At 34.5% G+C, this 21,018-nt stretch overlaps 1 protein-coding gene across 5 annotated transcripts in view; it reads right to left on the bottom strand.

The window, feature by feature from the left end:
• dnc (phosphodiesterase dunce) overlaps positions 1-21,018 on the bottom strand; it is a 286,377-nt gene that overhangs the window by 59,618 nt on the left and 205,741 nt on the right. For 2 of the 5 annotated variants that reach the window (XM_018549949.1, XM_018549948.1), the window contains 3 exons: positions 16,302-16,490; positions 13,742-13,774; positions 12,466-12,486 (listed from right to left, as the gene is read on the bottom strand). In XM_018549949.1, the coding sequence (XP_018405451.1) occupies positions 12,466-12,486; positions 13,742-13,774; positions 16,302-16,490 (243 nt within the window). The remainder of the gene's footprint in view (positions 1-12,465; positions 12,487-13,741; positions 13,775-16,301; positions 16,491-21,018) is intronic. The other 3 variants (XM_018549950.1, XM_018549951.1, XM_018549952.1) reach the window with 3 other exon arrangements.

The following is a 21,018-nucleotide window of genomic DNA, read 5'->3' as shown; positions in this document are numbered from 1 at the left end:
TATTTTGTTCATTGTGCCGAGATAGAATTTCAACTCTATCAAACTTTGATATAATCCAGTCTGTGAATCGAGCGATGGATACATCTCATATATTCAAGTTTTACGTCATCCAACACTTTGAATGCAATCTCTCGAATGTTCGTTGTTGCGAGATATTGAGATTGCATTTTATAATACATTCGTTGGATATCTTTATGAACAATTCATTTTCTGAGAAATGTTATTGCAGTCAAGAAGTGGGTTACATGTCAGTCGTTATTCTCAACCGTTAGTCTCCCAGAAATTATTCTGCCGGAGCGTCTATTCTGGCATAAGAATGGATGGACACTTATAAAGCACACCTCCGGTTGCCTGCATGTAGGTTACTAAGGATATCTATAAAGCAGGATATTTGTTCCAATATCGCATCAAACGAAGCTCTAACAATTTCATATAGGTATATAACGTAACATATCCACGCGAAGCATATCGTGTAATGTCTACAAAATTGAACAAAATCGCTCTCATACAACAAAAATATATATCACAAAATATACGTCGCGGAAGTAGATTTATCGTAAGATCCATAGTGGAAATAGGTCTAAGCAGGGATATCCGCATAGTTTATAGAGAATCTTCTCGCGTGAAATTGTATCGGAGCAACGAAGCAGACTTTTCTCTCTTCGACGTCTGAAAACCTGCTTAGCTAGAAAGACTGAAAGCATCGATCGTAAGAAGGACTTACAAGTCTCTCTTATCGAAGCATTGCTCCCAGAAGAGCGCTCTCCTGGGCGGTCGAACTCGCAGCGCGGAGGTCGACATGGTCCTGGGAAGTCCGCCCGTAGCGCCGATGCTGCCGGCATTCAGGGCGGGTGAGCTCATGCCACCCCCGCATCTCTTCAGGCCGCCGCCGCCGCAGACACCGCCGCCAACGGTCGACCCGATGAACTCTATCAAACCACCACTAGAGTCGGACATTGCGTTATATATTCCTCATCGTCGTTCACAAAAACGCCATTCTACGCCATTCGCGCGATCGCGAATCCACTTCAGTCGTTTCACCGCGTTGTGCTGCGATTCGCCCGCGATCTACGTCTCTTCATCGCGTTCCAATAATGTGCAGACGCGACTCATGTTCCCATGCCACGTAATCGGTCGAACGGACGCATATTTACACGGATGAAACGTCGTCGATCGATGGAGGTTGCCTTAAAAGGGCAAGGCCGCGTTCACGTCTTCTTTGTTCAATATCCTCGAGCCGGTTCACCCGATCGGAGAGAAGAGACCACCTGGAGGAGGCATTGGAAGATGCGATCCGATCACCACAGCTCACTTGTCGGAAGGTCACGAATGAGCTTCAAGTTAAAATGATGCACTGTATCGAGAAAAGCACGTTGTGTCGATCCATTTAAACGCTTATTGACGTAACACAAATTTCATGATGCGAGACTCGAACGAACGTGCAATTTCGCAGTTGCTGATCAAAAATCGATCTGTTCGTGACGCAACAAAGGATCAAACGAAGAGTAAATTTTGCTATCTGTAATTTTGCAATGATTAAATTTAATTACGTAATTACGCGACATTTACTGTGCACAAATTAGCGGCGCAGAAATGTGTATCTTTTGTAAAATATGATCCGTTATTTGACATTCGCAAAACGACACGCTGGATTACATTATAAAACGCGTGTTTTATTAAATGCCGTTGTTACTGTAAACCGAATCTAATTTCGCATAATTAAACACTATTAATTATCAATATCTGAGCGGTGTGACCGAATTGAGATACACGTGACTGATGTACATATTATTTTATTGTACCTCCTCATATAGATAAATCACGATACGAGGCAAGTTCCTGATTAAAGCAGAGATTACACTCAAGGCCGTTATATTAAGTAATATCATGCCGTTGATTTCATAATAACGATCGTAATCGACGTGTATTGTTAGCTTCGCAAGCGTACAGCATAAAAATGCAACTATCAAAAAAGTAACGAAAAATTATCGCATCACTATTTATTATTCGTAATCAATAAGAAGATTGTTCATCTAAAGATGACTTCAAAGTGAATCGAAATTAAAATGTTCAAACTTTAATATTAAAGTCTAATTTACAAAATTGCGTTTTGATTACTGCGCTACATTCTCATTGACCTTGTTCTTTTATTGTTATATTTCCAAGAGTCATTTCAAAGTTTTTTTCATCCTTTCATATTTATCTATTATTTAATTGTAAAAAAATATTTTGTCGTTTTGCAATTATAAACAAATTTCGTATGGTTTAAAATATACCTCTACTGAACACGAGATTTCATTCGTCCGCTCGCGGTTCGATAGACAATCAAGTCCCACGATAAAAGGTGCACTATTGCTTGAACTACTATTGAACGATATCGTATCCGGAACAATGGAGGAGTCATTTTATAAGCCGTGTTACGAACTATGCGACATAGAATAAACCGGGCCAAGTATCAACTTATCCAAATGAAACTAAGTAGGCAAGGTCCTTCCGTTATTGGCTGAATACTCTCTCTTTATTTACGAAAATTAATTGTAACAACAATAAATTGGAGCACTCCCCTAGGTTAAGTTGCAAAGTATGGCAGAACTATTTAATCAAGAGTACAGTAATTGTGAAGGATACTCCCGTAAATGAAATCGGATTAACCATATCGCGTGAAGAAGCATCGCGTTTTATGTGACGTAAAAAAAATCGATAAAAAAATCTGAATATTTTCTACGTAAAACTGGAGATTGCTTCTATTTTTACAGAATTAAATATGATATTTTCATATTTACACAAAAAAAGTTTTCGATCTGAAGCATACAAGGATCAATCAACGTCTTTACGGCTGTAATAAGTCTCAATTCGCGTTTATTACTTTTTTTCCTTTGGAGTTGGATTGATGAGCAGGAGATGCTAAAATTGGTTGGGTGGAAAGATGCTGAACGTGCATGATTATACGACGACAACTTCTAGCCGATGAATTAGCATACCAGTCCCGAGCAAAAATTTACCCAAGGAAAACCGGCACTGGAGAACGCTCCTTTAGTCGAATGTGTCACTAACGACCGTAAACATATTTCTGTTACAAGTTATAAAGCGATTTGACGCATTCGCGTGTCACTCATTTTTTTTCTATATACGTATATAGCGAATCGATTGAATTGAATGAAAATAACGCGGAAACGAGCGAAAAAACGTCAAGTAAATGCCGTCCCGCACACTTCGCTTATTTCATTATCAATTCTATGATGATATTTATCTCTCTCTCTTTCAATTTACACAAAACTAGAAAAGGGAATATAAAAGAAATAATCAAATAAATACTCTTACTTAGCGAACGTTTTCCCCCATCATCAAATGTCACTGTGCTTAAAGGTCGATTTATAAGGTTAATGTCACATAAAATTAACTTTGCGAAAGATACTTTCCTATTTAAATACAATAACTATAGTTTTGCTTGTAAGTAAAACCGACATATGGAGAGAAGATCGAAATAATCTAGTATGGCCAAATAGAGTGGCCAATTTTTGATCAGTCAATTTCAAGATATCAACCTTAAAATATCAGGACATAATTTTAAAAAATCGAGATTCTTTCACGAGTTACAAAAATATCTTATAATATATTAATAAAATTAAGTAAATTTTATATATATTTATATAGCTATGTAAAATAGCTAAAATATTTATTTATTAATAAAATCAAATAACTTGTTATTGCTAGTTAGCTGTCAGTTATGCTTAACCGTTTAAAATATCAGGACATAATTTTAAAAAATCGAGATTCTTTCACGAGTTACAAAAATATCTTATAATATATTAATAAAATTAAGTAAATTTTATATATATTTATATAGCTATGTAAAATAGCTAAAATATTTATTTATTAATAAAATCAAATAACTTGTTATTGCTAGTTAGCTGTCAGTTATGCTTAACCGGAAACTGGTGAAAGAGACCCTTAATGTACTAACATATTTAATGTTAATTTGTATTTTATGATAAATATAGAGATAAATCAGAATAACCCGTACAGAATTCTTTTGGGACATCTCTGTAAAGAGCCAAAAATAGAGATGTCCAAAATTCGAGTTGTCATTTTACACGATTACATAGAGATATTAGTCGTTTACGTTTTCTATAATCATAACAGTACAAGACTTTAAGAAACCAATTAAACTCAGACTTTAAGAAATCAATTAAAAACTTCGAGAAAAAGAAATATCAGTCACATTCTTATAATTGTGTAAGGAAGATCCACTTAAAGAATTGTTTTTCGTTCTTTAGTAAGAAGTTAATGTTGGATTTTTCATTACTCGCGTCTCAGTGAGTCAAACTATCATATCCAAAAAATTTTCTCAAATGTGACTCATTTTGATAGTCAAACAAATATAAATACAATGAACTTTGTGAGGTCGAGGTCACAATGTCGCATTTAATTGACATTTCGTCGGTGAATTGCATTTCCAATATCCTAATAGCCAGCAGCCGAACACGAGGAAATTTTAACACACGCGATCATATTTTTTTCTAATCAATCGAGTATATATATTATACGGTGAAGAAATTTTCTTTTCTAGAAAGCCTTTAACTGTAGGGAAGGAATCGACATTCGATATCTTATCTGCGGCGCGCGCAATGAAAGATAGACGTTCAAAATGGGAACAGTCAGATCGAGTTCGACAGATTTTCTGCACAATATTTATAGAACTCAATAAACATACTGTAGATAACAATGTAATAACGCTCTTGAGGTACTTATAGTTTAATGACAAGCTCGTAAAGACAGGCTTGAGTGGATAACGTTTACAATAACCACAATATTGTTATCGCGCTACAAATGACACATAATCCATATTTCTGCGATTGGCCATTGCTTGCAACTGCACGATCGCGACGTCGTCGTTGCGATCGCTTCATTTGCGAGTACTTCAAAAGCTCCGCGTTACATCACCGATAATGTAATACAAAAAAACCATACTAAATCGTGTCACGTCAGATTAACACAATGAGGAGCTTTATTACAATTCACTGAGATTCTAACGAAATATATTCCGTGATAAACGTCATTGTTACATAATAGTGCTCTGCAGCTTCATCTGGATCGACGCCGAGTGCGACTGTTCTTATTCTCTCAAAAGGATATCAAACAAGTCAATTAAAACAACGTTGTCGTCGTTTTGCATTAATGGTAATCGTTCAAGTCCAATTATAACTTTTTTTTCCCTCATCAGATTATTCATTGACTTCTGGCGATGAATATTATCAGAAAATCATTGCAAAATTTATTTCGTCATAACACTCGACGTATAATGTCTATCTTGTTTTAATAGAACGTTGCATGTCTTACAAATAATCAGAACACTATCTGTTAGAAAATACACGTCGCGGACAGAGTAAAAAAAGAATTAAACAAGAAACAAGCTCTTTTATGTCGCAATTCTTATTATGGCGTAATATCTTCTAATCTTAGAACGTCGAATAACATATAATTGAAGCGATGATCGATAAGATATACACGTCACGGACAAGTAGGCGTTACACGTCGAAAAAACAGCCGAATTTGTATTGTGATGTAAGTCGCGGTAACAAGTTCCAAATAACTATTAGATTAGCTATCGTTAAATCAATAATATCTTACGTAGACTAACGCATATTTCGTGACCGGTTAGTAAAAATTGACGTTTCCACGTAGACAGAATTTCTCTTCTCAGCGCGTGTACCGCGTACAAACTACAAACTACAAACAACATTACCACTCAGCTCTCGATTGACCTAGCAATTTCAACCTGTTCGTATATTTGACTATCTCGTTAAGCGGACTTCAAAGGATAATTTGGAACTTTCGATATTCGCGACGAGTCGCGCTCGTATGCGATTATTTTTCTCCCGATTCAGAAAAGTTCGCGACACTTTTTTCTTCATTGATCGCGTGCCTAATTATTCGTATAATAAAAAGTCGATGTCGCGAAAGCGGTTATGTCGCGCAGCAATTAAGTTAAACCCAGGCAATCTTAAACGATGACGATATAAGCGCTATAAGATACGTCCTCGTTTTTTCAGGAAATCTATTTGTTTCCGCTTGTATTTAAAAACTTAATGTTTATGTAAATTACATTCGTTCAGTACATAACGTTATACGAATTATATGCATCTCTTTCAGTACAGAATTAACTTTTCCATTTTGCGAGAGATGGAGCTAAAGCGATTATGTTAAAGGCAAAGAGAGATTCAATCTTTTTCATTATATTTTGAAATCTATTAATTTTTTCTCGTAACCTTTGTTGAAACAGATTTACCTCAATTTTCAGATTTAACGCAACTCAATTATCGGATTCAATGTAATCGCATATTTCTACGTCCGTCTCTAAAAACGCAAAAATTGTCACGCGCACCGTCAACATTTATAGGATCTTTGCAGGGTCTAAAATTATCCGAATCTCCCGCCGCGCCGGCACCTCCCCACGGGAAAGCCGTCTTCGCCGGCCGTTCGAGTCTCGCACAAGACACGTCAGGAAACTTTCTTCTCTTTCTCGCTCGAGAGCTTTGATCTTTATTATCTTACGCGCAGTCGATGGTCAGCGCCTTTTCGCGGAAAGATTCGCGCACGAGGGAGTACACCGAGCAATTTGGCGGCGCGAGAAAGAGAAAGAATAATAAATACAGGAGAAGAAAAAATCAACTCGCGCGATTTACACGCATTCGCCGCACAAATGAACGCGAGATTCGTGCTTTCGCACGATGAGCGACAGCTGCGTGCAAGACTCGGTCTTATGTCGCCGTCGATCACCTCGTGTTTGCCGCGGTGTCGAACTGGCCGGGGTGTTCTGGTTTCGCAGAGATTTCCCCCGCGGTACGGGGGATGGTGAAGTGGGGGGGATTTCCTGACGGCGACGATTTGCGCGGGAAGCGTGCGCGCGCCGGCACTGCGCAACCTGGGGCACCCCCGTCACTCCGCTCGCTCCTTCCGCTTCACGACCGTGTGTGACGAGAATGGAGCCACCGTTCTCTCAGGTGATAGGACGGATGAATAGAGATAGGTCTGCATATGTATGCGTGATTACACGCCGCTGACGTATGTCCGTCCGTGACGGTTGCGATTACAGAGTTATGGAGCTATAGAGTTACAGAGTCGCAGAACGCGACTGCGGAAGCTCATCAGGTAGAGAAGACGGAAAGTTACTTCCGAGAAATAGTAACGAATGTTTTATATGGATATTCTACATAGCTGTAGCTTTCCCGATCAATTCAGAATTGATCTCTGACTCGGTAAAAGCGTTTAAATGCCGACAACTTGTGCACACGTGGAATCGAAAATATGCCTCGCATGTCATTTAGATATAAGGGTAGAGAGATCCTATAATAAAATCTCACCACGAGCGGTTTTGTTAAAATTTTATGAGAGAGATATATATGTATATTTTTTCCCTATGTATGTGTGGTACTATCCCACTTTATAATCTTAATTAAGACTATGAAGTGAGACTATATAAGTTAAAATGAAATAATACGTATAAAGGAAAGAAGAATATATTTTTCTTTCTTGTAAGATTAATAATATAAATTAACGACGGAAATTTTGAAAATATTGCTCGCGATCAGACTCTGTTTTAAGGTCACCAAGATAGGACAAGATGGTATCGAACAATTCTGAACAAAATAAAATTGGAATCTATTTTCAAGGTTCAAGTTTGACTTAACCTTCTCAGATAGCATACTATTTATAAAATATTTACGTAATATTTTTTTGATTTTTAATATTTTGTAGTCTTAGATTACATAGATCAATGACTATTTATTATAAATATTATAAAATATTTATCGTACATATTGTAATAAATACTATAAAAATACTTAATAAGTCATTAAAATCTAAGTAAAAAAATATTTACTAAAAGTATTTAATTATATTTATCATAAATATTATAGTAATAAACATTATGAACACTTATTATAAATATTTTGTACTGCCTGGATTGTTCTCAGTCCGTAAATAGAGTACTGAAGAGTATCATCAAACAGGGAATGATCAGACTTGAATCTTGAAAATTGTATTGAAATTTTATTTCGTTCAGAATTATACCATGTTCAAAATGATATCACTTTACCTTATTGTTCAAAGTAAAACACACATCACATGGTTATATTTAACCTTATAGAATATAATTTCATGATTATAAAGTAAAATGTCCTTAAACAACAAAAGTATGGCAATATTCCTTCTATAACAACATAACAACAACCTTCAATTTATGTTTATATTATATTTCAATGCATAATTTCCATATATTTACAGCGGATTTTGCTGTACGTAATTATTACTACATAGTACCGCAATGCGTAGCCAACAGACCGTTTTAATTGTGACCGCTCAATCTGCATACAGAGAGAAACGTTCGTCGGATACCTATTCAATGAATTTTAATACGGCTATCAATTATATTAGAAGCATCCGTAAAGCTCATGATGAGCGTTTGTAATTTCTCGTCAAATTTAGTAATTAATTATTTTTGACAATTCAAGAGCTTCTTCGATCACTTTCTAGTATTTCATTCTATGTATTTTGCTTTTGCTGCGTGGTTTCATCGTGCTTAAAATTCCAAAATTAATGACAGAAATTTGAATAACAAAGCTCTCTTCATTAGAAGAAAAAATTTTTTATCTTTCTACGCAATTTCTGTTGCTTGCATAAAATCGTAAAGCAGTTCGCGTGTAACAAATACCTAGTATGTTGAGCATCATGCAAGTCACTGCAAAGCAACCGTGTTTTTCTCTGGCACAAAAAAAGTTTACGAACATGTTGTTCAACTATGTCTCCACGTATACAAATACTTTACAAATGATCTTAAAACCGCTTTAGTCCACTTAAGAATATTTTCTAGCGCAAGAAAAGAACATATCATATAAACAAGACTTCGAGATTTATCGATAAGTACAAACCCGTTGTTAAAGATATAGTGTGGCAACCTAAACGGAATTTTTTCACAATTACAAATCACTTTTTGTAGCAGCACAATGAATAAATATTTAGCATACTTCCACGGAGTATATATTGGAAGTCGAGTTTTTTTTTACATTTTGTACATCATGAATATGTCTTAAAATATAAACGAATTACGTAAACAATTTACATATGCTAAAGCACTATTTGCATTTTTCAAAAATTACATATTCTTTCTTTCTATTCTTCCCTACAGCTCGTGTTGCGTAAACACGAGAATAAATTCATCTGTGCAAAAAAATAGTTATACCATCTAGACTTTTGATATACGTCGGTCAATATTGATTTTTTAGGAAATCACGGTTGGCAGATATCCTATATGTATACATAATTTTTTGCGTATGCAGTGAATGCAAAAAAATTCGTGTAGAGTAAATTTTTTTTTTAAAAAAACCTTATTTTTAAAAATAAACATTAGCAACTCATTAACAAAGAATAAAGTACACTGTATATTTTTCAAAATTATTTTACCTAAAAAGACACGTAATAATTAAATTTAATTAAATATTTAATTAAATAATTAAATATAATTTTAAAAATATATACTAATTAAAATATCTTCCTCAAAAATGAAAATGAAAAAAATTATATTATTTAGATGAACAAAAAGAATTCATATAATTGAGAAATTATTCTAAAGTTATAAACGCGAAGCTCTTTTATTTAAAAAATACTCTTTTGTTTATATTACAATGGAATATACTTATTGTATAAAGTTATTATTGTATAAAGTTAATTAATATTTATTTTCCACGAATAAGGATTATTCTGTTATAAAATAATTTTTCCTCTAGGAATATTTTTGCACTCACTGTATATATTTAGCATAAAACTACCAGACATCAGATTAAGTAATAGAAAACTCTTAAAAAAAGCAATCATTTGGTTATAGAACGATCACTTCCAATTCTGTAATTGCAAATGTGTAACTATATAGCTTTATTATTATATTATATCCGCTTCTCTCTTATTTTACAACATGAAAGTAGCAAATAATATAGTATTTCCGGTTTAGATTTCTACAAGTATTTATCTAGATAAAGGTCTGTTTTTTATTCCTGTAGTATTAGTCCGTACTAAAACTTTCTCGTTTTCTCCAAATATCAAACTATCTCATTTTAAGTTTTAAAGTATTACTAGTTCAGCCAGAAAACAGATCTCTAGAGTATATTTACTGTTGCGGAAGCAAGTTTTAAAGGAAAGGATGCGAATTTTAAAAGAAAACGTGTCACTTCCCTCTCATATAACCTTATCCAAGGGATGACTTAGAATGTTTTTAAGACATAGAAAAATTCTCTAAATTCTCTATATTTAGAACGTCTTTTAAAATTATGTGTTGTATGGGATGAAAGAATTAGAGCAATGAAGTTCCGCGTACACAATTATTCGTGGCGCGAGTAAACAATTCTGTTATGGCACGTCGGGACTGCGTGAAACAACGTAGAAGACTAACGAACACAATAATTAAGCGCATTCAGTTTCTGTCTAGTTTATAGCGTGCGTCGGCTAGATCACGGGTTAGGTCGCAGGAGCACACACGACACAATATAGCCAATTATACAGTCAATTTTTCTACGAATAGAGGAATTTCGTTCGTGAAGAAATTTGCCACTTTTTTCAAATACAATCAAGCAAAATCTGGGACGATCTTCCTAAAGGATTATCGAATGAAATTGTTTGCGCAGCGCTCAAAAGTTAATTCCATCGCTTAGATGAGCCATTCAGCTGTTTTCATTGAATCTGAGAATTTTGAATTGGATGCCCTCCAGATACACAGGATTGAAACACGTGACTTTGATGGATCGTTCTCGCGTAACTCTGGCAATATTCCGAACAGTTTGCGTCTTATAATTAAATGGATGTGCTGTACTGGTTCACCGATTACGAGTATACTGCGTGGTATAAATTTCTGTATACCATTGTAAGAGAAGTAACGAAGTTTAATGCTCCACATAGGGGTGAAACAGCTTACTCTCGTAAGCGCAATGTCAATCCTGCCTTTCGGCACGTCTCGAAAACAGCGTATGCCAGATCGTTTTCCGCACGATCGTAAACGAAGTTGGTAATTGCAATTGGTACAGACGATCGCATGTACACAGGCGTGTCCACGAAGTGTCGTTAACGGTGATTAAGTCGTGACGCCGGAAATAATCGCTGCGCTTATCGGAAAATCTAATTTCAGGCCCGTCAGACGCAATATCCACGGACACGGAGCTTAGCGGTGATTTCGCCTTTACGCTCGTAACAATTGAAAAACTTAAATAATTAAATCGTCAATTCGCCATTTATTCAGTAATGCAAATTTTCAATCGCGTCGAATTATCAGCAAGTCATTAACTGTTACAAGAAAACACGCGGTTAAAAAATTTAGATAAATACAGATTTAAAAATGATTTTGTTGAACTAATTAAAATAAAATTACATAGAACGCCCAAGCTGGTTACTAGAATATCAACATTTTTTGCAGCATTTCTCATCATGCTTGTCTTTTATACATAATTATTTTAATGGTCTAACAAAATCATTTTAAAATCCGGATCTAACTACATTTTTAGATATTTCAGTAAAATTATTCTTTCTTGTATTTAATAACAATTAATAATCTTCAGGAAAGTAAAATAAAATATCGGAATACTCCCCGGTTCTATTTACGTTAATTCATTAAGATTATGATTTCGTGACATGTAAAGATCTAATTGTTTAAGCATGTACGTATTCTGTTTACTGGTAACTGTGCGGATCTTTTCTTTCTTTCCCCTTTTTATCATCGTATAAAACATAAATTATAATACAAGTTCCTCTGGAAGACGGTAGGCGTTTATGCGTCACGGCAGATGCAAGTGAAAAGCGTCCTACATTATCAATCCGTACGTTAATGCCACTTTAGATAAAAATATTTGCATAGCCCTGCAGTTCCACTCGTGTGCACTCACGTTGCACTTATTCTATCGTAAAATGAGACTCGTATGTAAAATCCTGTCATCGTAATACGTCTGACAGAATAATGGGAGACATATATACAGTGCTATAAACGCGAGAAAATATAATGCACAAATTCTAACCTACGATTAGTAACTACGTCAAAAGATAATACTCTAGCATTAACAAACTATTAAAAAATGCTTTCTTCCATTTTTATGGTACTCCCACGAATTATTATTTAACGCGTTTTCGTAATATTTTCACGAATTATTTAACGTGTTTTTACTTTCACGAATTATTATTGCAACACCGCGCGAGAAGCATCCGCAATTTCATTCTCTCAAATCATACTATTACACTCCGATGAGCAAACAATTCGTGTTAAAGTTTTTTTCTTTTACAAAATAAATGAATTTTATATGACGGACATGGAACAGTAAATTGAACGTTAATCGACAATCAAGACACAATCATCCAATCATACTACAGCTTATAACGACATCGCGAACGACTTAAATTACGATACTTAAATTTTGTGATGATGCAACTTACCTGTATTGATCGGTAAATATCCTGAAAATAAGAATATTCATATTTATTCGATAACGTTCAACTATGTTCAACATGCAGTTAGTAATATTTATGCTTAAATCGCAAAATGTAAAAAGATTATTATAATTTGACGATCAAACAAACGTTACTGAATTGTCACGTACAACGCGCATTTTACCGTACAGAATAACAAAATTTGTCAGGCACGATAGGCAAGCGTAAAATATGTAGTACACGATTCGACATTTCCAACTCTGAACTGAAAGACCGGCGAAAAAGCAGCAAGAGAATATTAATCATTACGCAGCGAATATAATCTCTTTTTTTACAATGTCTATAGTATTACAGAAATGATGACGGAACTCAATATGGATCTTGCCCATTTTAGCCACCTAATAATCTACGCTCTAAATCAGCAATGTTACGTAATAGATTGTAAAGCAATGTCGCTGTTGCGTAAGCGCGAAATTTGCATCTTATGCTAAAGCTGTGTGTATTCGTTGCGTATACGTGAAGTCGATGCGATTTTGTGTCCAAGTTTGCTCGATTTCGTGACCACCAAAGAGAAATTATTAGAGGAAACTGATAATATATTTGATAGTATCATTGAAAAACAATAAAAAATCCATGTTCCGATAAGAAGTCATAAAGTTCACAAGCGTAGATTGTACAATTATATAGTCTGTAAACCTTTAACAATTAATTCACCAAATTCTTTAACATTTTAGACTGGGAATAATAATAAATAAAATAATTATTTAATTGTATATTATTATCTTCCAACATATTTTGCAGTACCAACTGAAAGTAACATCAATTATAATCTCGCATCCAACAATGTCACATACATATAACACCATATATATATACATATGTTATATTACATTTATTGTTGATTGCGAAATAACATTGATATTACTTTTAGTTGGTGTCGACTAGGCATATTTTGCTTAATGGCAATATGACGCAATTACGATTATAAGAGATGTATTTAATTAAAATAGGAATTAATTAAATTTAACGACAAAGGTAGACAATATTCGTAACATAAAATCGCAATAGAGACAAAAAATTTCACACGGAAACGTAACATGCACGTTTATCATTAATATTCGGGAAGCAGACTAGTCGTCCACGTGAAGTTATATAGATTAATTATTAGGACGTTGCTTTACATCGATGATTATATACGGGGGTGTTGAATGACTTGTTAGTGTGGAATCTAAGTGTGAAATAAAACAAAAATGAGTGTTAGATAATAGGATCGAGTACATACGCTCGCTCAACAGGAAGCTCTGTCTCTTTGAACCTGCAACCCAAGGATCACATACATCATATCGTCACACCCCAACACCCACTAGCGACGGTAAAACACTTAAATAAATAACAGCGGGTAGATGATGCTTCCAAACTACACTCTGCGTCAATACGATATCGTTTCAAAATATCAAACGTTAGAAATGCGTAAGATAAATCAAAATATAGATTAGTTTTTCGAATTGAAAAAAATGCGGAATTTACGGAAATGATTATTTTGTTAAAGTATATTTAAAAATTTAGATACGAATCTAAAAATAATTTTGTCGGACTCTCTGCAAATAATTATGTAGCGTGTTCAAACTTGTTACTAGAAAATTAAAATTTTTCGCAGCATTACTCGTCATGTTTAACATTTCTACGTAATTATTTTAATGATCCAATAAAATTATTTTCAAATCTCTATATTCACATCTAAATTTTTAGTTATTTTGACAAAATAACGTTTTCCTCGTGTGCAAACATAATTCATTTCCATACATAAAATATCATTTCTTATTATTATTACAGTTTTACTATAAGATAATAACATTCGGAAATATCATCTCACCGTGGACGATTGGAACGTGTATACAAGTGTAGTAATGATATCTGTGAGTGAGAAAAAAGTAAGTAAGAACCAAGTAAGCATCATCGTCATCAATAAGCTACGATACTTTGTCAAGATACACAAAAGCACGAAGACAAATCACGAACTGTTTACGTATGTACAGTTGTGGGACCAAATGACATTGTTGCACGCATAAAATCACAATTGCAAGCAACGAAGATATCACACGTTCGTACATCACAAGAACAAAGATCTCTTTTTTAATTATCAATGATAAAATCGAATTTAAAACAGAGAGTACAAGTAATGGTACACAATTTGCACATGTAATTGATACAGTCGTGTTAATCATCTGAGTCGTTTATCATTCAACTATTTCAAAGGAAGATAACATATCTTGTCGGGTATCATGCCGACAGTATTATCGGCACCATTAACAAGGGTCTCTTCCGTTCTCCATTTTATCGACTTCCGTCCAAAACTATGATATCTACGAAGAAGACACCTACATTATCGATACGCGTTCTCTTCGTTGCTGCAAAACATACGTTCCCACAACCTCCAACGATATTACAGACTGGTACTGTCTAGTATCAGTAGTATGTCTGATAAATAGAACTAGAGTAAATAGCGGAGCGACGAACATTACGATCAATTTACCACCGAACGAACACGCGACGAAATTTTCAACCGTAGAATTGCAGAAAAGTGCTGTAATGTGCACGCATGCATATAGATTTCGTAAAACATGTGTATATATATTACAATATTATTTTGAAAATTAAGCGAACAATTTATGTCGTTGTAAATCAATAATTCGCACAATGCGATTTAAATAAATAAATAGGGCGACATGTGTGGTTTTTCCTGTACAAATTGTGTTAATTTGTATTCTGTATATTTTTAATCATACGAACGTTACTTCAACGCTTGTAAATAATTATACATTTTCAACGAAATACGTTTGAAGTAAAATGTCGAAAACTTTAAATTCCTTCGCATATAAAAGATAAACTATAAGAGTCTATAAATATCGTATATTTCTGTAGTTAAATATTTCTCATATAAATGTTGTTTTCTGTAACTTATAACGGAGTAAGTTAATCGTTAAAGTTTTTCTGAATAAAACTTTTTTAACTATACACACAGAAAGAATATTTTTGCTGGATACAGACTTAAAAATCTAATTTTGTTGACCAATCGAAATTTTTATGTGGAGGGTCAAACGTAATGAGTAACGCAGTAAAAAGTTTTAACATTCTAGCAATCAGCTTGACCTATAAAATTATTTTGATGGTCTAACAACATTTATTTTCAAATCTGTATTTGGCTAAATTTTCAAATCCCTCAGCAAAATCGTTCTCTTTGTACACGAAAGAAATTTGCTAAAGTATTAAAAAATTTAGCTAGATACAGATCTAAAAAACAACTTTGTTGGACCATCAGAATAATTATGTAGGATACTCAAATTAGTTGTATAGAATGTCAAAATGTTTTTGTAGCATTGCTCATTATGTTTAAGCGTCTTACATAATTATTTTAATAATACAACAAAATTATTTTTGGATCTGTTCCAGCTGAATTTCCGGATTTCAGAAAAATCGTTATATTCAGAAATAGGGAAAGAATAAATTGCAAAATTATTTGATTAATGCGTGCATTCACGAGCACACAATGAAGTATTACATAATAAATAACATTAAAATCACGTGTCGTGTTTTACAATAAGTAAACGAATGTTTCTTCCACATTCAATCAATATTCTTCGTAAAGCTAATAAATTCTCCGTCACGAGTGCGTTTAAAAAAGAATATTATGAGCTTTTTCGCCCAAGTAGCGTTGAAACAACCTTCACTAATCTATCTTCGTTATTCACATAAGCCCTGATTTACTGATAATCGATTTATAACGTAATTTCGAGGGGTAGAAAGGAAGAGACCGCGGAGAAGAATATATTAGGGATGCTTACCTCTCGCTGGCGATGGAGCTGTTTCGAGACATCGACTTCGGCGACATCTCGAAGTCGCTGTCACTCCGGTACAGGAAGCTTTCCCTCCTTTGGGGCAGCGTCTGGAGAACAAGCCCCGCGCTCGGCGAGGCGCCTCCGCCACCGCCGGCGCCGCCATCCAAAGTCGAGGCGCCATTTTCCACGTCGAAACTGTAATGAGAAACGTAAACTCTCGTTAGAAGCGAGTTACAGATTTCTCACCTCAGAGGATTCGAGCGCACAGAGTTCTCTTTATTCTATGACGCGTCCACGAGAGGTAATAACTTCGCTCTGACCTTTAGTCACTAATTTTGAATTATTATGTCAGCGAGAAATGATTCTCGCAGCAGAATTTCGCATAAATCTACTATGATAGCGTATAAATAATAATTTTTCGCTTACAAAACTACTCTCGGCCTGATAAAACAGGTTTATGAATTGTATTGTGTACAGAAACACAAAATATGGCCTGTGCTTTATGATCTCGCAAGACAGAATATAGAATATCGCCATATAATAGAATACCGCTTCGGTATTCTGAGTATGATAAATGAAGCGCGTATTAAAATATATTGATGGTGAGTCTGGATACTTTCATAAATTTCTATAAATGTATCGCGCTTGGTACGCTGCAAGAAGCAATAAACAAAACTGATTAGGTTTCTTTTCGCAGTTGTCTCGGTGTCTTCTTGATCTTTCTCTGAAGGTATACTCATCGAGGACTCGTATCCCATTTTTCGTTCGTACTATTTTACTATATTATTCAGAACGTTTGTCATTTACTGTACACGATAGGTCGTTCGTGTCTCGGGTTAATTTTCATGTCATTTATTTATCAAGACTCGTAAAAAGTATGATCTCGATATAAAAGCATGATAAGCCACAATCAATAATAATGAATTGGACTTTTACAAATATACAAAAATGATTAAGTGATTGTTATATGTATAAGATAAGAGATAGTATAATTTCAAATATAATATAATTAAACATTGAAATTAAACTTAGATCTTATTACGGTCAGAATTGTATCATGTTTGAAATTGCACTACTTTACTTTATACAAAAGTTAGTCCAAAAGTAAATTTCCTTTTTAGGAAAAACAGGAAAACAAAGTTTAAAAATCTGAAAAATTTATTTTAACTTACACCTTGGTCATTTTTCAAAAAAATCGGCATTTATTTCTATGCATCTTTAAATTGTGGTATGGAATGTGAAATTCATCAATAATTCTTTGAAAGAAACTATGTATATTAAAAATGAAAACTATATATATGTATATTATACACATATATATTTTTTAAGTACATTATATTCACTAAAATATATTTACTTTTTGTTAGTATGACATTCAATTCATTATTATTGATAGTACCTAGCTTGTTATCATGCTTTCCACGAGACCATACTTTACTTATGAAATTTTCACAAATATGAAAATAATATCGATCACTGGATTAGTCTTTCCAATCACCACATCTGATTGAAAACATGGGAAATATTTTCAACGATAAAGCTCCGAGAAACACGAATATTTACTTTGAAGCAATTAACTTAGCACATTCAAAAAATTTGGAATTCTTTACCCAAAACTAGTCAAAAATCTCATGGGAAGCATATCTTGGTGAACATTATAGGTAGGTACAGTTTAATAATGGTGATTGGCCGCCATACTAAATAGGATAAACTACGGTGAGATAGTCATATGGAAAAGATGACCATAGACTTTCAGAATGACTACAAAATACTCTATTTAGCCAAATTTATTCTAAATGCATCTAATGTACTCTTAAAATATAATTTCCATTAATAAATAATAAACAAGCTTATAAATATTAAATACAAAATAGTAAACAGGAGCACGAAAGCCGAGCCGGAATAAATAACGTTGAATATTAAAACAAATAAATCTGTTACAAAATTTCATGCAAAAATATATAAATAAGTATAAAAATCTCTGATTAAAATGTCAAATTTTGTTACTATATTTAGCAACGAAACCTTTTTTCATTGATGTTCGTGTCTGTTATAAATCCGAATTGGTATAGAAGACATTTAACTGTTATAATTGATTCGTGCTTTGCATATTTCGGGATTTTTAATTTTCAACACTATTTCATATTTATATTAACGTTGTTATGATATTGATAAAATGACCTAATTGAGATTAAAACGTTATTTGTATTATTGACAATTCGTTATATATGGTAAATATTAATACTCAGATCTTGATGGCTTTCATATTTCTGTTTACCACTTTGTATACCTTTAATTTTTGATATTTATGGCTTCTTTTAGAAAACTGTTGACGTCGCTCTTGTGTTACTGAGTACTATATAATCATATTTTTATAGTAACCTTTTAAATTATATTAATTGAAGCGGAAATAATTCTTTAGTGATATATTGTGTATTTAAAAAAAAGATTTGATTAATCGGAGGAAATTTACACATGTGAATATACTCAGTATATACTCCATATATACTACCGCTGTGTATGATCAACACGTTGCAGGTGAAAGAAAAATCTGTCGACGCGAGCAACCTTAATTAGATGAAGCGTAAAATGGGCGACAAAATCTTCCTCATTACGCTAACGACGTGCAAGCGTCTTTTTACGATGCCAAGAGATGTCGAGTTGTATCCTTTTTAGCTCACGTTGCGTCATAAATATATCTAGTTAAAACCCACAGGAATTCTAGCAGATAACTGAAGCGAAACTTTTGTCACCTGATGAGTGCTCATTAAATCGCGAATCTTTTATCTGCGTTTCACATGTGCGTACACCACGTGACTGTATCTTCATGTTTATTGAAATTTCTAGGATTTCTAGAAATAGTCTGAGAAAATCGATGTCCATAATTACTTTTGATAATTTAAAACAAACATTTGTGATGATAAATATAGAAAGATGTAATCTAAGTTACCTCTCCCCTGAAAATATTAATTACATTTTTATAAGAAAGAAGTCGAACCGTATGAACTCGTAAAACGAACGCGGTTGAGCGGTAATACAATAGCGTGGTGATATTCCGCGTACATTCTCCTATTGCCCTCGCTGCGTCGCATTGTAGCAATGAAATTGCATGTTTTCAAAGAGTGTCTGCAAAGTCGGAAGCAAGCAGTTACCGTGGTCACGGTAGTTCGCTTGCAATAATGCGGCCGTCACTTAATTAATTTTTTTTTCTTTTCTGTTTACATCGAGAGAATATTGCAAACGCGGCTACATTTTTCTGTGTACGATAACAATCGTTACATCGTATTATGTAAACTGTGATTAATCTCGTAACCTTGCCATTCAGTATGACTAATAGTCCGGCCGTTGTCAATGATAGCAGTCCGCGATTGTGTCCCGCGTAATCTGAAACGTGAATGCTATTGATAAAGTAATGTATTACGTGAAGACAACTACACTCGCTATTTGCGGAAAGAACATGAAGACACTCATCAAACGAGATACGCGCGGCGGACAAGGTGCGTTTGTTTGTACATGACAGGACCAAGCCTAGACAATCAATATTTATTGCAAGCTGAAGTATAAATGTCATTAATACGTACTTCCGCGATTCATAAGCCGCACCTGTTAGCTCGAAAACAAATCTCCAAAACTAGACTTTCATCGAGCTACATACGTTGGTATGTCGTTATAGGTATATCAAAATACTCAATGCTAAATTCTCCATGAATTTCAAAACGAATTTCACTCGTGAATGTTTCAATGCGACGCGAGATAAGGGTTCTTCACCCAAACAATTTATTGGTTTAATTCGTACAACAATCGTATCGACGACGCTGCACAATTGATGTCTGCCGCTTTAACTCGCAAAATCTGCTGCTGGAAAAATTATTCATTCGACGTCATTTATCGGCGACACTCGGTACGAAAAGCTACGCTCGTAGGCAAGTATTTGTGCGTGCTCGTGTCTATCGATTTGTAAATTCACGTGCAATTTTGATAGATGTTATACACGTGAATCGCCAGTTCAGCAAGCTACCATTAATCTCCGGACATATAAAGGCGAGCGTTATTTATTAGATCTCGGTACGGTATACGAAATATTCAACTATTTATCCCAATAGCGATCGCAATCAATGATCGAGGCAAGGTATACAGCCATAAATCGAATTTGCTATTTATTCTGGGTCAATTGCTAGTCGATATGATCAGAATTAATTAAATCGTGTATAATATATGCAGACACACGGAGATAAAAGCTAACAAACAGTGTCAAAGGAATAGATCGAATTAAATTGCTCAGGCAATTGACTATAGAGTGACTATAGTTTGCTAACATCTGTAGTAATTCCTCGTCTCGTTATGTCTCGATAAACGCGTACGTTAATTGATCTCGCGTATATCAATGATTAATTACGCATCCCGGCGCACAATTAAACGGCCGCAAGAGTACTATCGATTGTTTATCGAAACTCCTAATTGATGCAGTACGCTTGGTTCAATTGACGCAGCTCCATTCGCGTGCGAATTTTGTCGGAAGTGTGCGAATGCATTGTTCCTATACGCGCAGTCCTACACACGCGTCCACGCGCGCGCGCACCACACACGCAATACGTATCACTTTCAGATCATCCATGTTGTCCGTGATTGCTGATCAATTACCTGAGCCCTACAGACATTACTTATTCGGCCGATATAGAGGAATTCGCGGCATGATGGAAAGTTCATCACTTATAGCTCGCAT

The sequence above is a fragment of the Cyphomyrmex costatus genome, unplaced genomic scaffold, assembly GCF_001594065.2.
Source record: "Cyphomyrmex costatus isolate MS0001 unplaced genomic scaffold, Ccosl1.0 scaffold91, whole genome shotgun sequence".
Taxonomy (NCBI): Eukaryota; Metazoa; Arthropoda; class Insecta; order Hymenoptera; family Formicidae; genus Cyphomyrmex; species Cyphomyrmex costatus.
Note: the sequence above shows the minus strand (reverse complement) of the source record. Positions and strands in the feature narration are given on the sequence as shown.